Here is a 23098-nt window from a genome sequence, read left to right as displayed (position 1 = left end):
TTCTCTCTTCCATATCTTTGGTGATACTTGTAGTTCCTGTTTGCTTACTCAGATTTCCCATTTCCAGAATTCCCTCAGTTTGTGTTTTCTTTATTGCTTCTATTTCAACTTTCAAGTCTTAAACTGCTTTCTTTGCCTGTTTGTTTTTTTCTTGACTTTCTTTAAGGGGTTTATTGATTTCTTCCAATTTTTGTTTGTCTTTTCCTCGATTTCTTTAAGGTAATTTTTCATTTCCTCTTTAAGGACCTCTATCATCTTCATAAACTTGTTTTCAAGGTTGTTTTCTTCTGCTTCATCTGGGTTGGGATGTTCAGGTCTTGCTGTTGTAGGACCACTGGGTTCTGGTGGTGCCATGTTGCCCTTTATGTTGTTGAATGTATTCTTACCCTGGTGTTTACTCATCTGCTCTTCCAATTGGTGTGGGTGGTAGTTGTGCCTAAATGGTCTGCTGATGTTGCCGGAGAGGGCTGTCTACAGGGAGGATCCTGGAGTAGGCGTGGTTGGGCGGCAGAGAGGGTCTTGTGGGACAGAATTCAGTGGGTGGCAGTGGTGGTGGTGTGGCCTGCCCACAGGTCTCTCACCTGCTGGCTGGCTGCTGGAGGTTGCACCAGAGAGAGCAGTGGGGTTCCACCAGAGTAGGAGGCAGAACTCAGCTGCCTTGCTGGAGCTGAGCTGGGAGGGGTAGGGACATGGGATGTGCCCTGGGGCTTAGGGCCTGGAGGTTGGGCCAGTTCAGCTGGGAGATCAGTCACTCACCCGTTCTTCCAACTGGTGTGGGTGGTGCTTGTGCCTATAGGGGCTGCTGATGTTTCGGGGGATTACTGGCCAAGGGGAAGATGATGGGGTCTGTGGGTTTGGGCGGAGGAGTGGGTCTTGTGGGAGCAGAGTCCAGTGGGTGGCAGTGCTGGTGGTGCAGCCTTCCCTCAGGTCTCTCACCTGCTGGCCAGCTGCTGGGGACCCCCCCCCCAAGTATTATCTCTTTTTTAAAATTTAATTTAACTTTTAAATTTTTATGTGTATTGGTGTTTTACCTGCATGTCTGTCTGTGTGAGGGTGTTGAATTCCCCGGAACTAGAGTTACAGATAGTTGTCAGCTGCCATGTGGGTGCTGAGAATTGAACCCTAGGTCCTCTGGAAGAGCAGCCACTGCTCTTAACCACTGAGCCATCTTTCCAGCCCCAGTGTTACCTTATACCTAATCCTATGTGGAGTCACATAACTTAATGTGGGGGTGGCAGAAAGTGTGGCAAAGGAAAGGTTTTCTGAATGTTCAATAACTTAATATTAACTCAGTATCAAAAGCATAATGAATCCCAGGTGTTTCGGGAGTACTTGCTTGAGTTGCATCATGTGACTTCACTACAGTCTTGGCTCTGAGTACACACTGTGTGTGCTTTGCACAGGGTATGTCTTTCCTACAGTTACTTTCCTACAGCTGTGATGAGACACCATGCCCATGCCCACTTACAGAAAGAAAGAGTTTATTGAGGCTTCCATTTCAGAGGGTGAGTCCCTGATCCTCACAGTGGGAGCATTGCAGCAGACAGGCATGACACTGGAGCAGGGGCTGAGAGCATACTTAGATCCTTGTCTCAAAGTACATGGGTGGGGTGGGTGGGCGTGCTACCTGGGAATGGCGGCATGGACTTTCAAAACCTCAAAACCTCCCCAGTGACATACTTCCTCCAACAAGGCCACACCTCCTAATTCTTCCCAAACACTTCCACAACTAGGAACCAAGCATTCAAATATATGAGTCTATGGAGGCTATTCTCATTCAAACTACCACAGGGCATGTGGTCACATGATGCAGTGCCACCAAGTGCTGCACGAAACACTCCAGTTCAGATTCAAGACTATTGTCAGTAATGAACTACAGTGTTTACTGTACATGCAAATTCTGCTCATATAGAAACATAAAGGCTTAATTATGATAAGCAAAGCCTTAATAGTTGACTATTGTAGTATTCAACATGTAAGTATCAAATTAAATTAAAATATCTTTGGATCATATTATGTTGTAGTTTTTTGTTTTATTTCATTTTATTTGCAACAAGGTCTCACTATGTAGCTCTTATTGGCCTGGAACTCACTATGTTAAGAACTATAGACCAGGCTGACTTGAACTCACAGAGATCCCCCTGCCTCTGACTCCTGAGTGCTGTATGTAAAGACATTTGATTTTAAAATTGTTTTTAAACTACTTGCTAACTTGAGTTTCATAAAAAAAAATTCTTCAATGACTTTGGGGTTAGGGAAAATTTGGGATTAGAACAGAGTTTCCAATAATTGTTTAGAAGACTTTGAACATACCTCAGTGTTTTGCACTACTTACTTATTCAAAGCAGCATTTCCAGCATTGATAATTAGGAAATCAAAATATTAATCAATTCTGAATAAGTTGGAAGAGGCTCCATATCTTATAGTATCAAATATTCAGACAGTATCTAGTTGTTTATCTAAACACAAATAATCACATTCATCTCATTATCATGCAAATGTATCTTTGTGTCTAACAAATGGAAAAGGTATTCATATACTAAACAATTGTTTTTAAATGAATTTGTGATTTATTATTAACAAAATTTTGATTTGCATACCTATTTTATATACCTAGATAGCCCATAACAGTCAAAACTTTTCCCGTGAATGCAGGTCTGAATGGACAAAGCTTCAGAGGCCTTCCTTGCTCTAGCCATGCACTATTCCTGGCCTAGAGATTTCTTAAGAGTAAAATCAGCATAGCAATGTGGATCACAGGGATCAGGGCAAGAAAAAGCTTCTAAACTTTGCTGTAGAACAATCTTTGTATTCTGTAAATATGTATTACTCTCATTGGTTAATAAAGAGCTGACTGGCCTATAGCTGGGCAGGAAGAGATTTGGCAGGAAAGCCAGACTAGGAGAATGCTGGGAAGAAGACAGGCAGAGTCAAGAGTCACCAAAAGAAGCCGGGCGGTGGTGGCGCACGCCTTTAATCCCAGCACTCGGGAGGCAGAGCCAGGCGGATCTCTGTGAGTTCGAGGCCAGCCTGGGCTACCAAGTGAGTTCCAGGAAAGGTGCAAAGCTACACAGAGAGACCCTGTCTCGAAAAACCAAAAAAAAAAAAAAAAAAGAGTCACCAAAAGAGACAGAGAGAAGCAAGATGGGCATGCCATACTGAGAAATGGCACCAAGCCACATGGCAGAGTGTAAATAAGGAATATGGGTTCATTTAAAATGTAAGAGCTAGTTAGTAATAAGCCTGAGCTATTGGCTGAGCATTTATAATTAATATTAAGCCTCTGTGTGATTACTTGGGAATGGCTGGTGGGACAGAAACTTCTGCCTACATAACCTAGTCCACTAAATTCTGTCAGCATGCTTCTAAAAGAACTCACCACAAGGGAGGTGACATGAGAGGACTACCTGATAGAGACTGCATCATGCTGGTGAATGTGAACTACCAGCTTTGGGGACAGGGGCGTGTTTTCATTGTTGTTTTTTTCATATTCCCATTGTATTTTGCTCAAGGTATTTCCCTCCAAATAAGTTGAGAACTATAGTGCTGAGAAGAAGGAGACCTCAAAAACTGTGACTGAGCGCAAAAGAGATAGGAAGGATAGGAATGACTGAACTTGCTCTCAGGGCCTGGAGAAAAAGAAAAAGAAAAAAAGAGGTTGGAATCTACCAGAGTTCTTCACTCTCCCCTCCTTCACCCTTATCCCCTTCTTCACCAATATTTTCCAATCCTTCTACTCCTTTTCATCATCATTACCATCATCATCATCACCATTACTCCACCCCCATCACCCATATCAGGAACCAAGAGGCCTGACCAAACATCATCCTTGATGATCTCTTTTATTTTGTTTTTTGTTTGTCTTTTTGAGACTGGGTTTCTCTCTTTAACTTGGGAGCCGGTCTTGGAACTCACTCTGTAGCCCAGGCTGGCCATGAACTCACAGAGATCCACCTGCTTCTGCCTCCTAGTGTTGGGATTAAAGGCATGTGTCACCACCACCCAGCTGATGATCTCTCTTAATTCATCCTCACCTGCATAGAATGATCAGTCAATCAGGTAAAGAAGCCTTCTGGTTCCTTATGATATCTCTTCCTGCTTGCCTTTTTCTGTGTTGGACTTGAGTGTTTTGTCAAATGCTTTCCAGGTTTCCATCTGAGTCTGCTGGGCTTTGAAGATGGAGAATTGCTCTCATGCAGATGAAATCCTTCAGAGAGAACCTTATTTTCAAAGTAAGAATTTTCATCAAAATACAAATCTATTATGTAACCTGATTTTATGGCTTCAAATTCTGTCACTTCAAGTCTGGTCAGATAATGTGGCACCTCTTGTCTTCCTCTCCAAGCAGTACAGACACTTGTGGATGATTGAAAGATGTTATTCCAAAATTTTGGATTTTGATGATTAATTCTGACCTATTTTGAAAAAAATGGTTGATGGAGATTGTTATATTTCTGTTACACTTTCAAAATTTTCTCCCTGGCTTGTTCTTTAGATCTATTTCATTTTCTACTTCAATATGTTCAGTTGCTTCTTGCTTCAGTTGGCTGCCAGCCTCAGGACAAGAACTGGTCCGGATTTCTTGGGCCGAGTCAGAAACCCAGATTGCTGTTTCAGGGCCATGCCACGAGGAAATGCTCAGATGCCACAGGCCAGAGCCCTGGTGCCCACAGTGAGAGGAAACTTGTAGGACTCAGGTTCTGGTTTCTACAGTTGCTAATTACCATGATGTAAGTATTCCTGACTGTGATCAGTTCAGGTTCCTAACAGGCTTCACTGAACAAACAAACAGAGAGAAGAAACACAACAGAACACCACTACTAAGTATTTCTCCCATACAATTACAATAGGCATTGATAACCTGGAGCACATTATTGCAAAGACAACTAGAAACTGATGTGTTTGAGTATTTCTCATCTGTTTTATTTTTAATTATTTTAACTTAATGTTTATTTAATTTTTTGAGAAGGGTCTTCTGTAGTTGAGAGTGACCTTGAACTCCTTATACAGCCGAGAATGACCTTGACCTTCTAATCCTGACTCCTGCTGCCACCAGCCTGGCTTATGTTGCACTGAAGACTTGGAACTCGGCATCACGGCATCACGCGGGCTAGGCAAACACTCTACCAACCGAGTCACGTCCCCAGCCCTTATTACCTCTGTTTTAAACACAATTTATGTGATCATAAGTTCATGTAATTTAACTTTGCCAATAACTGTGTTTAATAACCAGCTTGCAAAAATGTCTAGATATTTTACCATTGGCTCTATTTAGCTGGCTCTTAGTACAGTCTGTTCCCATATTTATGGGTTTAGTAGCCACAGATTGAACCAACTAAGGACTTAAGTTATTAAAAATTACTTTACTGAACACGTGTATGTGGTGATATTTTAATTGTGCTGAAATGTGATTTTATTTGTATGTTAATAAATAAAGTTTGCCTGGAGATCAGAGGTCATTAGCAAGCCAGGAATAGAAGTCAGGTGGTGGTAGCCCACACCCTTAATCCCATCACATGGCAGGCAGAGTCTCTATGTGATCAAGGACACAGCCAAGCATGATGACCCTTGAGTCTTTAATCCCAGTACCAACCATAGGGACCAGGAGGTTTGTATAGACAGGCAGTGATGAGGAAGTCATGTGGCTGGGCTTAGAGCCAATGAGAAGGCAGAACAGGAAAGCAATAAAAACAAGATTCTCAGGGGAAGGATGACAATGAGTGGTAAGCTAAAGGTAGTCATGGCTCTTGCTCTGATCTCTTTGGCTCTGTGTTTCTTATTTAATAAGACCATTTAGAAATTTGTCTACACATGTAGGCTTTTTGTTGTCTTCATTCCTAAACACAACAGTACATCAATTATAAAGTATTTGCACTGTAGTGGGTGTAGGTAATCTAGAGATTGTTAAAGTACTGAAACAGGAGGGTATGTGCCAGTTGTTTGCAAACACTACGTCATTTTATAGAGGGGACTTGAGCAGCCATGAATTTTTCAGGGTCCTTGAATCAATGGTACTAGACAGTGATGGACAACTGCTGTCTACTGCCTTTCCTTGATTATTTCCCTAAGGGAGGAAAAGAAATTGACACTTTAAAGACAGAACCAATTCATAGACAATGGAAAGAAAAATATTCCTCACAGCGGTTGTCAACGTTAATGGGCCAGGTGAACAATGCTCACCTACACCGTCCCTGAGCCCAGCTACTCATCTATGTGACAAATTTAAGATCACTTAAACTTGAGATGACTATTCTTCTAAAAAAGACTTGTTTATTTTATTTTATGTGTGTGGGTGTTTTGCCTGTGTGTCGGTGTGTGGCTGTACTGGTGTCTGGTGGCTGAGGAGACCAGAAGAGGATGCTGGATCCACTGGGGTTACTGACAACTGTGAGTGGCCAGTGTGTGTTGGAAACTGAGCCTGGGTCCTCTTCAAGAACAGCCAGTGTTCTTTGTTGGCGGAAGTTCTGTCCTGCAAGTAACCACACAGAGGCTTAATATTAATTGTAAATGCTCAGCTAATGACCAGCAGCTTGTTACTAGCTAACTCTTACATTTAAATAAACCCATATTTCTTATCTATGCTTTGCCGAGTTGCTTGGTGCCTTTTTCAGTACGACATGCCCACCTTGCTTCTCTCTGTGTCTGCTGGCGACTCCCCGGCTCCACCCTTCTTCCTCCCATCATTCTCAGTTTGGATCTCCCACCTAACTTTATCCTGTTCAGCTATCAGCCAGTCCGCTGCTTTATTAAACCAATCACAGCGACATGTATTCACACAGTGTAAAGGAATAGCCACAGTTAACTGCTGAACCATCTCCTGCCCCCAACTGCCATTCTTAATGCAGTGCAGTTGGTAGTCGGGAGTACACAGCCTCAGTGTCTTTCCCCAGCATTAAAATGATGGTCTAGAGTCTCTTCATACTTTTATTGTCATACCACAGTTGTTGAAAGGATGAAACGGCATCTCAAAGTCGGAGCACACCATCTTCAGAGCCATGCCACCTAGCTGTCACTGCCCTCCTTCCCTCATCTTCAGTCATTGTCCCCTGGTTGAGAGCTAGCCCAGCAAGACTTTCCTATGGAGCCACTCCTGCCGTCCCTTAAGCTAGCAGCCCAGGGTGAACTCCGCCTGCACAGGTGAGGCCCCACCACGCGGCACGTGCCAGGAGCGGCCAGTTGGCAGAGCCCTGTCTTCTCACCAGAAGGTGAGCACGCTCGCACTGACCCAGACCCCAGCAGCCCAGGCAGCCTGTGTCTCTAGAACTCATGCTGAATGAGCTCCTGAACTAACAGGACTTTAAGAAGAGAGCCAGCTCTGTCCACACCACAGCACCCAGGCTCTGCAGAGAATGGCAGACTCAAGGTCCGGCTCCATCCACTCCTTGCGGGGGCATTGTGGGTAAACACAGCCTTCCTTGCTTTGAACTTTGGCTTCCTGAACTTCTCCTGCACAGCTACCAGGGTGTCAGAGAGACCAGGAGAGGGGAGCTGGGCGGTGGTGGCGCACACCTTTAATCCCAGCACTCGGGAGGCAGAGGCAGGCGGATCTCTGTGAGTTCGAGGCCAGCCTGGTCTACAGAGCTAGTCCAGGACAGGCTCCAAAGCTACAGAGAAACCCTGTCTCAAAAAACCAAAGAGAGAGAGAGAGAGAGAGAGAGAGAGAGAGAGAGAGAGAGAGAGAGAGAGAGAGAGAGAGAGAGAGAGAGAGAATGGAGGGCCACACCCGACTCTGGTAGAGAGTCTGATTTCCAGGTTCAGCAGTGACTGGCAGGGTTAAGACTGGGGTCCCTGTCCCCAAGTGTTATCACTTTCTCACCCTCAGTGCTCAGTAGGAGGAGCCAATGACCGGAAGCATCCTTCCCTGGGGCTCTCAGGAACAGAACAGTGATACTCCACCAATATGCTTGAGGTTTAACTTCTCCCAGTTCTAACTCCATGCTCCTTTCTCCCGAGGGCACAGGGCTTTAGTAAGGGGAGAGTGCTTCCTTTCTTCCTTTCTTCAAAAAATGTTCTGTGTACAGAAGTGGATGGCTTAGGTATAATTCACTGGCATCTCCTGAACCTGCTCATTTTACCTCATCCTATCTACCTCCACCATCTCAGCCTTTCCCTCCATCATTATCCCCAGAGCTCAGGCCATCCTCAGCCCGTACTTGGACTTTCCCACAGCCTGTCCTCAGGTCTCCTGGCCCTTGTCTAGATGTATTTTCCTCACTCTTGCTGTAGGAGCCATGCTGGCCATTTCGCCTGCAAACCGGATGTCATCACCTCCCTGCCTGAGCTGATTCTGGCCATCCTGTCAGTCTCGGGATTACAATGTCAGACTTTCACATTGGACTCACTTCAACTCCTTTGTGTTATTGCCACCTACCCGACACTTTTACCAATCATGTTCCTTCACAGAGTGGCCACACGTTTTCATACCTTTGTGTATACATTTTCCCTCTGCTTCTAAATCTCGGCCCTTGAGCATAGTAGGCCAGTACTTTCTGACTGAGTTTCATACCCACTCTTGCTTTGCCAAATTGTCCAAGCTAGCTTCAGTGATCTCCCCTCTCAACCTCCCATGATTATTATATTAATTGCCTTTCTGCTGGAACTTCTTATGACCTGAACTTTTGTTTTTCTTTTGGGGGACTGTGTGCATGCGTGTATGTGAGTGTGTGTATTTGTATGCATGTGTGGGTGCTGTACATATACTTGCATGCTGGCACAAATGGCCCCAGCTATAGTTGTTGGGTTAGAAGAGGTAATACTACTTTATCATTCTCCACTTTTTTCCTTTCTTGAAACAGGGTCTGCCATTAAATCTGGAAGCCAGGCTCACAGCTAGCAAGCCCAAGTGATGCTCTTTTCCCACAGTACTAGGGTTACGGCTCCTCAGAATCAGAGTTAAGGACAGTTGTGAGCCCACCATGTGGGTGCTGGGAACCAAGCCCATGCATGCCCTCTGCAAGAACAAGTAGTTAAGTATCCTTAACCACTGAACCATCTGTCTAGATCCCACACCCAGGTTTACTGTGGGTGCGGGGGATTCAAACTCATGTCTTCTTGCCTGCACAGCAAAGTGCTCTTACCACAAAACCATCCATCTAGTTCAACAGGATCTTAACCTTTCAGCCCCTCAATGCAAGGTTACAGTGATTCAAGCCTTTTGGGAACTGGACACAGTACTCTAACCCCTGAGCTACATCTCTAGTCCTCTTCTTATTTATTTATTTATTTATTTATTTATTTATTTATTTATTTATTTATTTATTTATTTATTTATTTATTTATTTATGCTTTCCCTGATTCTCTCAGGGAAAGTGTTGGTCTTTATATTTTGTAGTGCTGTGGATCAAACCACAGGCCTGGTACACGCTAGGTAAGGACTCTAGTGACTAATTTCCCCTCTCCCTGAGGGGGTTTAAATATTTGTGTATTCTCCCTGTACTGTGAGGAAGATGCCTACTTCTCTCTTCTAGCACTTATCAAAACCTCAGATCGAATAAATATGGCTGACTGAATGAGCAAGGACAGGAGCAAGTCTATGAGACCTTGGTCCTTCGTCCAGTGCTTGAAGAACCCATCAGCCTCAGCCTTACTCACTAAGAAACACGAGTTCAGTGTTGTAGTGTTCTCCAGGCTGTGCAAGGCCTTGGGTTTGACCTCAGCACTCACTACAGAATCAGCAGCAGAAAGAAACAAGAGAAATAAGTATAGGAAAAAAATCTAGGTACCTCAGCGGGAAGAAGGCTGGAGGCTGTTGTTCCTGAACCATTTAACATCCTTTTCTAAAAGGAGATGTGAAGGCTGGGGAGATGTTTCAGTTAGTGACGTACTTGTGCAAATCTGAGGACCTGAGTCCAGATCCCAACACTTACATAAAAAGCAGGCATGCAGGGAAACTCCCAGGAATCCACAAGATGACCCCAGCTAAGACTCCGAGCAATACTGGAGAGGGTGCCTGAACTGGCATCTCCTGTAATCAGACTGGTGACTACCTCAATTGTCATCAGAGAGTCTTCATCCAGCGATGGAAACAGATGCAGAGACCCACAGCCAAGCACCGAGCCAAGCTCTGGGAGTCCTGTTAAAGAGAGGGAGGGAGGATTGAATGAGCCAGGGGGCAGGGTCAAGGTCATCAAAAGGGAAGCCACAGAAATGACTAACCTGGGCTCATAGGAACTCACAGAATCTGGACCAACAGCTAGGGAGCCTGCCTGGGACTGACCTGGGTCCCTCTGCATATGTGTGACAGTTGTGTAGCTTGGTCTGTTTGTGGGGCTCCTAGCAGTGGGATCAATGCTGACGCTTGAGCTGGCCTTTGGGAACCTGTTCCTCATACTGGGTTGCCTCGCCCAGCCTTGATATGAAGGAGGACCTTAGTTCTACCTCACCTTGATATGCCCTGTTTTGTTGACATCCATGGGAGGCCTGCCCCTTTCTGAACAGAAAAAGAGGAGGAGTGGGGGCTGGGGAATAGGGGAGGGGGGAACAGAAGGAGAGGAGGGAGGGGAAACTGCAGTCAAGATGTAAAACAAGTGAAAAAAGTGTAATTAAAACAAAACCAGACAAACAGAACCAGACATGGCAGCAAGCATGTGCAACTCCATCTCTGAGGAGGCAGAGAGAGGTGGATCCCGGTGCTTATTGGCCAGCCTGCTCAGCCCACGAGTAAACTACAGTTTCAGTGAGACTCTGTTTCAAAAAGTAAGTGGTGAACCGTTAATGAAGCCACTCAGCATCGGCCTCTGACTTCTGGGTACACACACACACACACACACACACACACACACACACACACACACACACACGATTCAGGTTCTTAACATGGCTTCGCAAAACTAGCAGTCGAGAGGAGCAGCACAGGGGATTGGACCTTTGGTTCTGGCCTCCTCCGCCCGCCCACACTCAGGGACGTTTGGAAAGAGTTTGTTCACAGGCTTCTGTCAATGGGTCTGTTAACAGGTAGGGTGCCAGAGGGTGGTGCCGTGTGACTTGAGTCATTAAAACAGATGGTGGCCCACACTGTGTCCATCTGAATGTGGGACTCAAGGGTCCTTAGGGTCATCATCTGTGAAGTGAACTCAAAGTCTTAATGTTCTCCTTGATTTAGGAGTTCTCATTGCTTTTGGAATCCAGCCCGGCCTCTTGGAGACTGAAGATCCCTTCTGAGCTGTCCCTGCCTCCCCTGAACTTCCTCTATTCCTCATACTGGAGGCATCTGGCCTTTTTCTGCCCCTCGGACACATCACATTCTCAGGCTCTCGAGGCCTTTGTTTTGTGTCTTTCCTGGTTGGAATTATTTCCCTCAGGCTTTCCCCAGAGCAGGCTTGACATGTGCGCAAATGTCACGTCTTCAACCGTCTTCCAGGTCCAACTCAATCGAGCAGCGTCTGCCCTCCATTTTCTACCAGATGGCCTTTGAAATTTTCTCTTTCCTTTTTTTTTTTTTTTTATCTTTTTAAGACAGGATCTTATGTACCCCAGGCTGCCCCCAAACTTGCTAGGTGGTAGAGGATGACTTTGAACCTCTGCACCTCCTTCCTCTACCTCCAGAGTACTGGGATTACAGGCTACCACATCTGGTTAATACAGTCCTGGGGATTGAACACAGGGCCTCAGGAGTGCTGAAAAAAAGACATCATCTGAGCTACATCCTGAGCCCTCTGCGTCATTTCTGTGTGCGTGCGTGTGTGTGTGTGTGTGTGCGTGCGTGTGTGTGTGTGTGTGTGTGTGTGTGTGAAGGCCCGGTGTTGATGTCTGGTGTCTTTCCACCATGTGTATTGACCCAGGGTCTCTCACTGAACCTAGAGCTCACCGTTTGGTCTAACCCAGCTAGCCGCTTGCTCTGGGGAGTCCCTGTCTTTCCTCTGTGGTGTTACAGGAGGGCTGCCACACTCACTTTTACCTGGATCTGAGCTATAGTCCTCACTCTTGTACTGCAGAGGCTTTACCAACCAAGCCACCACCCCATCCCTAGCATCTTGTATTTACCATATTCTTTTTGAAGAAATATTTTAATTATTTTTTGAGCATTTCATATAATGTATTTTAATCATATTCACTCCCAGCTCCTCCTCTTATCCCTTCCCAGATCCACCCCTACCTCTACAGCCCCCCAACTTCATGTTCTCTTTTTTCCCCCTTCTTCACCCCTAATCTAGCTTCTGACACATGGTATATACCCCAGCTACTCAGAATCCACCCTTTTCTCCCTGTACAGCGAATCTTTGTGTCTAAGTGTTGGCTTCCTCTGCTGTCCCTTCCATTTGGGACTCCTTTCTTCTTTAACGAGTTCAGATTCTTCCTTTGGATCCAGTTCTGGGCAGGTCTATGGGTGGCTTCCTTCTCTGCCTCCTGTATGTTTTATCTGCGCCACTGTTCGGCTCCTCGCCTGGATTAGCTATAGGTTCACAGACCTGGCTTTCTCGTCGACACTGAGCTCTGTGAGGGCAGACATGGTGTGTTTTCATCTCGTGCACTCAGGAATGGTGGCTGGACCTGCCACATGGCAGTTTTTATTGTGCTTGGTGAAATCCTCCAAATCGCATATGGCACAGGCAGTCTGCAAAGCAGCATTGTAGGTGTTGGAGATGTTCATTGTTGGTCAAAACACGATTCCCAGCCGCATGTTTTTATAACTTAATTGAGAACTAGTCTTTTCGTGAAAAACACGAAATCCCAGTGTTAGACAGGCATAATGGTATGTGCCTTTAATCCCAGTAGTCACAAGGCAGAGGCCAGGGGAATCTCTGTGAGTGTGAGACCAGCCTGTTCTACATAGTGAGTTCCAGGCCAGCCAGAGCTGTAAAGAGAGACCCTGCCTCACAGGGGCAAGCTTAGCGGGGCGTGGGTAGAACCGGAGCTGTCAGCACACTGGTTTCTAGTTCAGATGATTCACTACACGGACTGACAGAGTAGTTTCCCTCTCTAAACCTCAGTTTTCATTTCCATTAACAAAGGGCTTTAATTAGAAACCTCTGATGATTCCCAATGCCAGCAGGGCTCTGAGTAGTGACTTTGGCTCCCTAGAAACGGTGTGAAAGAGGCTGTGCAGTCTCTGTTCGCCCCCTGGTGGTCAAATCGTGACATCACGGTCCTGGGAGACTGGGAGATTAGGTGATTGTTTCCAGGGATGGAAGGGCAGAGCTGAGACTAGCCACCAAATAGTGAACAAAGAACCATCCTCTGTGACCATTCTAGAACAGACAAACCACATTCATTGCTGGTCACTGTGCTCTCTGTTCTCGGCCTTTAGCTGAGCCCTTCTTGCATCATTTTATTCCCAAGCAGGAGCCATTTTCTTCAGAGGCAAATTCTTCCGTCAGTATTACTATCTACGCATTCATTTATGATAAAAAATGGTTTCACTGCCTCTCACACTGGTCCTGAATAGGGCCATGCCCACTTTCTTTTGGGGCCTTGGTCTATGCAAAATGAAGCTAGTAAGATTTCTTTGTTGAGGTTTTTGGAGGCAGGCTCGGTGAGCATTAAACAGGTGAGCTGAACTATAATGCGGCAGATACTAGCAGAGAGAGGTATGTCTCTAAATATCTTACTTGGAAATGGGGTTGGGTAGAGTTATTCACTCATTTTCCTCGTATTCCTTCTATCATAAACCCAATACACACTTATTAAAGCCACCTCTGTTCCTTTAAAAACAACAACTATAATATACAATTCTATACTCATCAAATTGTGTAAAGCATAAACCAAGCTTGGGATGGTGTGTAATCCCTGCTCTGACAGGAGGGCTGGTGTAAGTTCCAGGCCAGTCTGGGATAAAGTGTGAGACTCTGTCTCAAAAGTTAAAAAGAAAAAAAAAAAAGAAAAGGGAAAGGAAATTGATTGCTTAGAATCACAGAGTCTAGGAGGAAGAAGAGTAGGGAAGAGACAGAGTCAGGAAGAGGTAAAGAAAGGAGAAGAAGCCTGTGGGGATGGAGATGGGGAGGAGGGATATGAGGGATGGAAAACAGAGACATAAATATGCCCATTGTACAGGCTTAGCTGAGACAGTCGCCTTATGGCTCAATATGGTGCATGCTACACAGTGTAAATTCTCTGTAAATTCTAGTTTTGTTTGTCTAAACCACTTTTTTCATTAAAAAAATTTATGGTTATGTGTGTTTTATCTGCAGTACATCTGTGTACTACATGTATGCCTAGTGCTTTCAGAGGTCTGAAGAGGGCACTAACCCTCTGGAACTGTAATTGTGGGCATTTGTGAGCTGCCATGTAGGTGCTGGGAATTGAACCTGGTCCTCTGGAAGGGAGGAAGAGAGAGGAGAGAGAGAGAGATAGACAGAGAGAGACAGAGACAGACAGAGCAACAGAGAGAGAGAGAGAGAGAGAGAGAGAGAGAGAGAGACAGAGAGAGAGAGAGAGAGAGAGACAGAGTGACAGAGACAGAGACAGAGACAGAGACAGAGGCAGAGAGATCCCTGTAAATGCCAGGCTTGCCCGTGGGGTCCGACGACATGGAGTCAGTTCTCTCCTACCACATGGGCTTTGAGGGTGGAGCTCAGTTCTTCAGGCTTGCTGCCCCTACTTCATTCCCCCCAATTCTAGGCGCATCCCCAGCCTTATGTTCTTCCCACGTTGAATGCTTAGTCAGATGCTGCCGCACAGGCTGAGCTTGGCCGCCTCCGTGCCTCGGCTGTTTCCTCTGCCTGCCTTCCCTCCTCTTTACTGGGCGAACTCCTCAAGGCAGAGCTGAGCCCTTCCTGACCTCACTTAGGCTCTCTGCTTCCTTAAGGCCCTGTGGATGCTCATCACACTGCTTCTAGTTTTGCCACAATTCTTTTGTTACAATCATTGATGCATACGTTCGCCTACCAAAGGGCAGAATCCAAGTGTTATTGGGTTCATAGTGTCTGGAGGTGTCAGATGGCTTCAGAGCAATAGGTGGAGGGATTGGCTTTGTGAGAACTTCTGAAACCAAAGGAAGGGAGACAAAGAAGCCACCCAAAGGGAAGAGCAGGGCACGAGGGAGAGCTAAGGGATGGGTTTTCTCTCCTGCTAGCTGTGTGGGTCTTTTCTGGGCTGGTGTGAAGGGGACCTGGCTCTGCAGAGACAGGGCCTTGTGCTGTAGACTATTATTTTAAGGTGTTACTTTCGTTCATGTTGCATTTGTTTAACTCTGTGAAGCTGTGATACTGTGTCTGTCTAAAACACCTGATGGTCTAATAAAGAGCTGACCAGCCAATGGCAAGGCAGGAGAAAGGATAGGCAGGGCTGGCAGGCAGAGTCTAAATAGAAGGAGAAATATGGGAGAAGGGAAGAAGTAGCCAGAGAAGGAGGACATCGGGGGTCAGACACCAGGCTACACAACCAGCAACGGAGTAAGAAAGGAAGGTGTACAAAAATAGAGAAAGGTAAAAGCCCAAAGGCAAAAGACAGACGGGTTAATTTAAAGTTAAGCAAAGCTGGCAAGAAGCAAGCCAAGCAAAGGCTGGACATTTATAATTAATAAGCCTCTGTGTGATTTATTTGGGAGCTGGGTGGTAGGACCCCTAAAAGAGCAAAACTAACTGACAATAGCCTTGTTTCCACTGGGAACCATGCTGAACGATTTTAGGTCACAGTCCATCAGCCCAGGAGAGCAAAGCTGGGGTCACCAGCCTGAAGGGAGAGCAAAGGTTTGCAGGGGTGTGGATGAAGAGGAGGAAGAGTTTTAAGGATAGTTCACGACTATGTGGAGCTGTTCACGTTGGGGCACTATGGCGGCCATGCAGTCTTCGGCCTGCGTGAATGGGGTAGCAGAGTGAAGGAGGAGACTCCACTCTTGTTCCAGTTAGCATCCTGCACTGAAGTGAGTCTATGGGTCCCACTTTTTCCTGGATGTCTGCGGAGCCAGTGAGATGTCTGGGGGATGAGAAAAAAGAACATGGCCTGCTACTATACTGCTGAGGCCAGAGCCCGGCCCTGAATCCTGCTTTCACTCCAGCAACGTAGGCTCAACCACCTGCTCTCAGCAGGCCAGTTAAAGAGACAGTAACCGTGAAAAACAGACAAAAATGTATTCAATGTGGCCACAGTGGGAAGAGGAACAAAGAGGTCCGTGGGCCACATCCCCCTCCTCTGGCCAATCCAGCTTCTGGGTCCTAACATGAAGCTTGGGTTTAAATACAGTACAAGGGGCATGTGGAGCTAAGCAGCCGTGGTCTAAGTGTGCTCTGTTGTCTGGGCTGGAGTGTCTCCCTCAAGGTGAACAGACAAGCTGTCAGTCTGTGTGAAGTCTCTTCTGAGAGACAAGTTCCTCCTCTGGCCTGGCACCAGTTTCTAGTCTTTTCCTTCTCCCAGGACTAGACGTCCAGGGCAATCTCAATTCCATGGGGCCTGTGGCTTCCATGTTTTCAAGCGTGTCTTTAGAGTGTCTTCATTCCCGCCAGTGGTTACATTGTTTGGACTTGTTCTGTTCCAGAGAGTTGGCCTAACCTTGTTGTATCGTTTCATAATCTGTAAAGCATCCTTAACAACCAGTCAGTCTCTGATGACACTTCAAAACAAGCCCATGTTTTGGTAGGAGAATTGCAGGACAAATTACAGGAAGTGAGACTGGCTTAAGGAAAAAGTGAATGAAGAGGCAAAGAGGCCAGGCCGCTGGTACCACAGCATAGTCCTTACCTCAGGAACAATCCAGTGTGGCTACCATCACCACGGTAAGGACACCACCCCTCCGCCAGTTCTCACCCAAGAGCCCTTGCTGTTGGATACCTGCTGTCTTTGTTGCTGTGAACAATTCGAAATCTGTCATTCACTGAAGATTCAGAGTTCTGGAAGGCGTGACAAGGAGGCGGAGCCCAAGCCCTGTCCGGCCCTCTCTGGCCAGGGAGGAGTTAGTTGCTTCCCTATTTCAGCCTCCCTCCTCTTGTCAGAAATACACAGAAAGAAGGAGGCATTTCCCAGCAGAAAGGAGGTTTAAACGGCGGCAAATGAGATAGAACAAAATGTCTGCCGGGCCTCGGTCCCCTCTTCTCTCAGTCTGGTGCTCCTTCCTAGCTGCTCTGTTTTTGCTGGCTTGTCAATCATGACCACAATCTCTGGTTTCCACTTGAAGCTTTAGAACCATCTTCTGACTCCTGTTCTCAGCATGAATAACTCTCCGCAGGTCTGCCTGGCCCTCCGTCGCCATTACTGTGTTAGGTTACTTTGGCAACAGCATAGGGGAGGGACTGGGAACTGGTCTTCTGAACTCAAGAGATGGAGGAGACTTGAACGTACCCATTGTGACAGTCCTTCCTAGGAGTTTGGTTAGAATTGTTAGAGCATTAAGAACGAACCTCACAGATCCTGCCATCCTTCTCCCCTGCTTTTGGCTTCGGTAGGTCTGAGGCAACCCCTGGGCTCCATATGCCCATGTGCCCATACTTGTGTGGTGCATCCCAGCTTGAAAACTGCTCAATTCTAGCACATTTATTTTAAAGCCGAGGAAACTGAGGAAGTGATCCAATGATCGGGACCAGGACTAAGAGCAGATCTGGCATCTGGTCCAGTGATACTCAGATCTCTTATTTTTCCTTCTGGTAAAGAAGATTTCCTGTTTCACTTTGTGTCCAAAAAGGCATGCTACACTGTTTCAGGCCAGCAGAGAAGAGGCCCTTCAGACTGAGTGAACAGCTCTCACTCAGGAAGGAGCTCTTTCTAATGGTGCTTGCTTTCTGACTTAGTTAGGGCTGCTACTGCTGTGATGAACCTTGGGGAGGAAAGGGTTTATTGGTTTATAGACACAGGGTCGCAGCCCATTGAGGAAGCCCAGGCAGGAACTCAAACAGGGCAGGAACCCAGAGGCAGGTGCTGATGCAGAGGCCACGGAGGGGTGCTGCTTACTGGCTTGCTTCCCCTGGCTTGCTCTGTCTGCTTTCTTAAAGAACCCAGGACCACCAGGTCAGGGTTGGACTGCTGTCCCCTCCCACATCAATCACTGATTAAGAAAATGCTCTCCAGGCTTGCCTACAGCCCCGTGGTATGGAGGCACTGTTGCCAGTCGGGGCTCCCTCCTCTCAGATGACTGCAGCGTGTGTCAGGTTGACCGACAACGAGCCGGCATATAACTCTCTGTACAAGTCTCCCTTGTCAGGACCAGGCAAAACGTCCCAGGAACCTCAAGTGGTAGGAAGTGAGGAAGTGCTGTGGATAAAGCACAGGGCAGCCCAGACCGGATTTCTGTCTGGCAGGATTGGCTGTCTGGGCTTCTGACAGTCTGAACACGGTGTTGACTTTAGTTGCTCACTGACCCTCCTCGGTTGCTGGCTGTCTTTAGCCACCTGGTTCTCATCCTGGGAATCCATGTTTTGTTTTGTTTTTTCCTGGCTTCTGACTTTGACCAATCACTCTGCTTTGAATTGGTTAGCACCAACTCTGCATAATCTCATGGAACCCGAGGCCTCTGGATGCCTCCTTCTACATGTGTCAGGCTGACCCAAGGCATCAGTTGGAAAAGCAATGTCTTTCCAAAGCCTCCGCTTTTCTATAAAGATAGTATCTTGGCCCAAATGTACCTTACGGCAGAAAAGTCAACAGCAGGAGAGCTGGTGTAGAAGAGCCATCTTTCCATCAGGGGGAGCCAAGCTTTTTCCTGAATCCTCTGGATCCAGACCTGGAAATGAAGTCTGAGCACCCCTGGCGGTGCTGATGCGCACCTTTGATCCCAGCACTTGGGAGGGGGAGGCAGAGGCAACTCTGTGAGTTCGAGGCCGGTCTGGTCTACAAAGTGAGTTCCAAGACAGTCTGAGCACCTCTCCCTGGCTTAAACAGGAACAGTATGGCCAGAGCTGGCCTTTGGAAATGAACTCTAGGAGCCAGGGAAGAAGGATTAGAGGAAGCGGGGCTGTGTGGTGGGAGGTCAGTTTGCAGAAGTCACTGCTGCCAGCTGGGGAAGAGATGATGAGACATCAATCATACAGGGGGACCAGGGGATGAAGAGCCAGGAACAGGCTGGAAAGGAGCCATTTTGGCCAGAAAATGGCAGGACTATGGGAGGTGATGAGGAAGTTAAAGATGCCTGGGCTGGGAGCTTGAGGACCTGTGGAGATGGTTCTGTGACTAGAACGTGGGAAATAAGAAGGGCTGTTCTGAAAGGAGTGTGACATTAGGTTCGTACATGAGGGATGCAGGCATCCAAGTATGTTTCCGTAATGATGGATTCTGTAACTCTGAACTGCAGGTACTAATGTGGGGTTTCAGAAGGGAGAACGTGTGAGGGGACCAGGGGACCATATAGAGTGGGAAGAGAGGGGAACCGAGGACCAAGCTTAGAAGAGTTTCTACATTTAAGTATCGAACAAGGAAGGAACCTGAGAAGGAGGTAGGGTGTGTGTATACGTGTGAAATAAAGTACGCTTTTGCCCCAGCCAAAGGAGGGGATTTCATGACAGGATGCGGAGAGAGCGGATGAGACGAGGGCTGCCCGGAGCTGTTATTTCAACACCCACTAGAGACTTTTTGGTCACGGTAGGCCTCATTTCAGTCACAACAAGCTGTTGTGGTCCCCAAGAAAAAGCACCGGCCCTTTCTAAATGAAGCGCTTAGGCAGGTTTCTGACCAGCTCACATAGGTGTTATCATCACTTTATAAAGCTCCACGTCGCTCAGAATTTCCAAATTCTTGCAGCGCGCAGCCTCTCTGGATCCAGGGCTAGAAACGGCCAAGACTGGCGGGCGGGCGGGCCGGAGACCGGATCTATAAAGAATCACATTAAACATTAATGAGCAGTCCTGGGCTAAGAAGCCCGGGGTTCAGGGAGAAGCGGCCCGGAGCCGGCGAGGTCCTCGCCCCCTCATGAATATGCAGATAGGCGGCCCGCCGCGCCCCGCCCCGCCCTCCACTCCTCTCCCGGCGCAACGGACTCTCCCTGCGAACGGGAAACAAGATGGCGGCGGCAGGTCCGAGCACTCGGGCTTCTTCCGCGGCAGCCGCAGCGGCTCTGAGTCGGCGGGGCCGGCGGGGCCGCTGTGACGAGATGGCGGCCGCGAAGAGCAGGGTTCCGGGCCCGGCCTCTAGCCCCGCGTTGTTAGTGTTGCCGCGGCCGCCGCGGCCGGAGGAGTCGGGCTGCGCCGGCTGCCTGGAGGAGACCCCCGGGGAAGTGGCGGCCCCGCCGTGCGGCCACTCGCGGTGCCGAGGCTGCGCTTCACGCGCGGCGGGCCCGGGCTGCCGTCGCTGCCGTCCCCGCGGCTCGGGCTGGGCCCGCCGTCGGGCCCGCGACGACGGCCAGGCCGCCGCGGAGCTGCTGGGCGAGCGCGCCCGCCGCGGACAGCCGGAGCGCTGCCGCCCGCGCCGGGATGGGGGCGCGGCCGCCGCGGGGCCCAGGCCGGACCCGGAGCCGCGCGCGGAGCCAGGTGGAGCCTCCCCTCGTCCCCTTGGGGTCCAGGCAGGCCCAGCCACCCGGGTCTGGCCTGGTGAGCGGGGTGGAGGATCCCGGGCCCTACTGGAGCGGGTGTGGAGAGTTCTCCTGGGGTCGCGATCGGGTTCTGTCCTGACGCCGTGTTGTTGTGTTGGTGAAGGTTGAACTTTGGAACGAACGGCGGGCGTGTTGCATTTGGAGGGGCAGTGAGGGGACCCCGCGCCTTGCGTAAGTCAGAAGTTGGGAAGGAAGCAATTCTTGGAACAAGTTAGGGGCATGTTGAAGTTGGTGCGTGGAGGGGGAGGGGCCCCGGAGGATCCCAGAAGCGCTTGTTGTAGTGTTGGTCGGAGGGCGTGGGGTCGTGTTCTAAAGTAGGATGTGCTTTCCTGGGCTCAAGTGGATGAGCGACGGGTGTTGGGTATCCCAGGCTCGGGGGACAGATCGAATCTGAAGCTGTGAAGGGGGCTTTGCAGGCTGGAGAGCAGAGTGGGTTGGAGGTTGAGCTCGCATGTGTGCAATCTTGAAAAAATACATGCTTATCGCAGAGCCTGGCACCAAGTGAGGATGAGATAAATACCATCTATTTATATTTTTGATAATACTAATCATAAACGCCAGTAGTGCTCGATGAAAAAGCTGGGTGGGATTTAAGTTTTGGAGACGAAGATTGGTTGGCTGGGGCTGTTTTGTTTTTCTGTGTTGGTTTCCGTCTATGATGCTGGCAGTTTAAAGTTCTGTTGTAGGACTCTTGGCCTGAATTCCTTTCCTTTTTTCAGCATGGGCTGCCCATCACTTGTTGGTGCTGAAGTCTGAGATAGAAAATCCCTTTTGTAACACAAACCAAGACTTAGGCTTCTTTGGGGGCACGCCCAGGCAACATATCTACAACTGAGATTTTCAAGAAATGTAAAATCAGCAAATGCCATTTGCCAGCCCTTTTATGTTAGGAATTCTGCCTTGCGTTGCTTTCTGTAGGAGAAAGCAGGCATTGCTTTGTGTGTATGAAAGTGCAGTTCCTAGAAACTACAGGGTCCAGAATGCATCTGTTTTGGTTCAAGCAGAGACACCTGCCAAAGACACCTACCTTGCTTTTCCGTCTAAGGGCTGAGATGGTCTGCGTTTTACTTTCTGTATTTCATGTTTAGAACATCACAGCGCTTTTGTGAGGATGTACCTTTATTTCTGTTTTATAGATGAGGCTGAGGCCCAGAGAGATTAAATTACTTGCCTAATGGTTATTTAGTCCAATTCTATCTGATTCCTGATCAATTTAGTTTGCTTTACTTTCTGAGATTATGAATATATACAAGGCAATTTCTCTGGTCTCTCTACTACTACATTGACTGTATGGCCAAATAGGAGAGCAGTTTTTATTTCTTTATTTCTAGGAGCAGCTGTGAAATATCTGCTTTGAAATTTGAACTATGAAAGAGAGTATTACTTGTTGGTTTGTGTACACATTTTCCCATTAAAGAAGTTTGTTTCATAAAGGACAGGCTATTAGTGATTAAGGACATTTACTTAAAATGAGAGTCCATAGAATTTATTGTGATATTTAGTATCTTCCAGTTATATGTGGGTCATAATGAAAAGTATATTCCCTAAATTTCTTTTTGGATTAGCGAGTAAATGCAATCATATATTTATTCAGCTAAATAATTTTAGAAGAATAGAAAAAAACTACTGAACCAGTCATGATGACGCAAACTTGGGATCTCATTATTTGGGAAGTGGACTCAGGAGGGTCAGGAGTTCAAGATTATTCTTTGCTATGTGAGAAGCTGTTCAAAAAACAAGACTTAAAAAGAATTGCCAAATAGGGTTTGGGAATTATCTTTTAGCTTTAGTGGGTATTTACTGAAGTTATTTATACACAGTATTTTTAAACTAAAATTTTAATGGGGGGGCAGCAAGATGGCACCGACAGTTTGTAAAGCTGTCCCCTGACCTGTGTGTGTGTGTGTGTGTGTGTGTGTGTGTGTGTGTGTGGGCATATGGACACACCTCCTAAAATAAGTACATAAAAATGTCATAAATTGTGCTAGGACAAGCCTGTGCTCCCACTATTTGGGAGCTAGAGAAGAAGACAGGATCTTAAGTTCAAGATCTTCCTTGACTACAGAATAAGTTTCAGGCCAGCCTGGGCTACATGGGGCTCTGTCTCAAAACCAAACCCCAAGCCCATTTTATCCTTCATGAGTCGGAGGCAAACAGAAGAAGGTGTTGGGTGAATGGCGCTTTCCCCTCATTTCTACCACCTCCAGTGTTTACTCTTCCACACCTTATGCATCTTTATGAAGTCCTTATCAAAATTAAAATGTGTATTTTTGCCATTTTTATGCAAAAGGTTGTGTGTTATACCACTGTTGTGTATGTTGTGTGTGTGTGTATTACATGGACACACTGAGGACAGAGTAAGATGTCAGACACCTTCCTCTATGACATTGGTTTAAACTTTCCTATTGCTGTGACCCTCGTGTTGTGGTGACCCCAACCATAAAACTATTTCCTTCTACTTCATAACTGTAACTTTGTTACTGTTATGAATTGTAATGTAAATATCTGTGTTTTCTGATGGTCTTAGGCGATCCTTGTGAAAGGGTCATTCAACGCCCAAAGAGGTTGAGACCCACAGGTTGAGAACCACTGCTTTATGCCTTGTTGCTTTGAGATGAGGACACCTTCCTCTATGCCTTCTTGCTTTGAGATGAGGTCTCTGATGGACCCGGAAGCTCTTCATGTTGCTAGGTTGACTGGTCAGCAAGATGG

General features: G+C 47.2%; 1 protein-coding gene, 1 long non-coding RNA gene and 1 pseudogene across 3 annotated transcripts in view; 1 reads left to right on the top strand and 2 right to left on the bottom strand.

Moving 5' to 3' along the window:
- Positions 1–3922: 3922 nt before the first annotated feature.
- On the bottom strand, positions 3923–5086 carry LOC102909297 (protein SET-like; annotated as a pseudogene).
- Positions 5087–15446: 10360 nt separating this feature from the next.
- Positions 15447–19978, bottom strand: LOC143267865 (uncharacterized). The gene is made up of 2 exons (XR_013043497.1): positions 19836–19978; positions 15447–19668 (listed from the first exon to the last, which is right to left on the bottom strand). It is a non-coding gene; the product is annotated as an uncharacterized LOC143267865 (long non-coding RNA).
- The window catches only part of Rnf169 (ring finger protein 169), a 63307-nt gene continuing 60067 nt past the window's right edge, over positions 19859–23098 (top strand). Inside the window, exon 1 of one of the 2 annotated variants that reach the window (XM_076548179.1) lies at positions 19859–20324. In XM_076548179.1, coding sequence (XP_076404294.1) covers positions 19859–20324 — 466 coding nt within the window. Of the gene's footprint in view, positions 20385–23098 lie in introns of both variants that reach the window. The other variant, XM_076548170.1, reaches the window with a different exon arrangement.

The sequence above is a fragment of the Peromyscus maniculatus genome, chromosome 1 (assembly GCF_049852395.1).
Source record: "Peromyscus maniculatus bairdii isolate BWxNUB_F1_BW_parent chromosome 1, HU_Pman_BW_mat_3.1, whole genome shotgun sequence".
NCBI lineage: Eukaryota > Metazoa > Chordata > Mammalia > Rodentia > Cricetidae > Peromyscus > Peromyscus maniculatus.
Note: the sequence above shows the minus strand (reverse complement) of the source record. Positions and strands in the feature narration are given on the sequence as shown.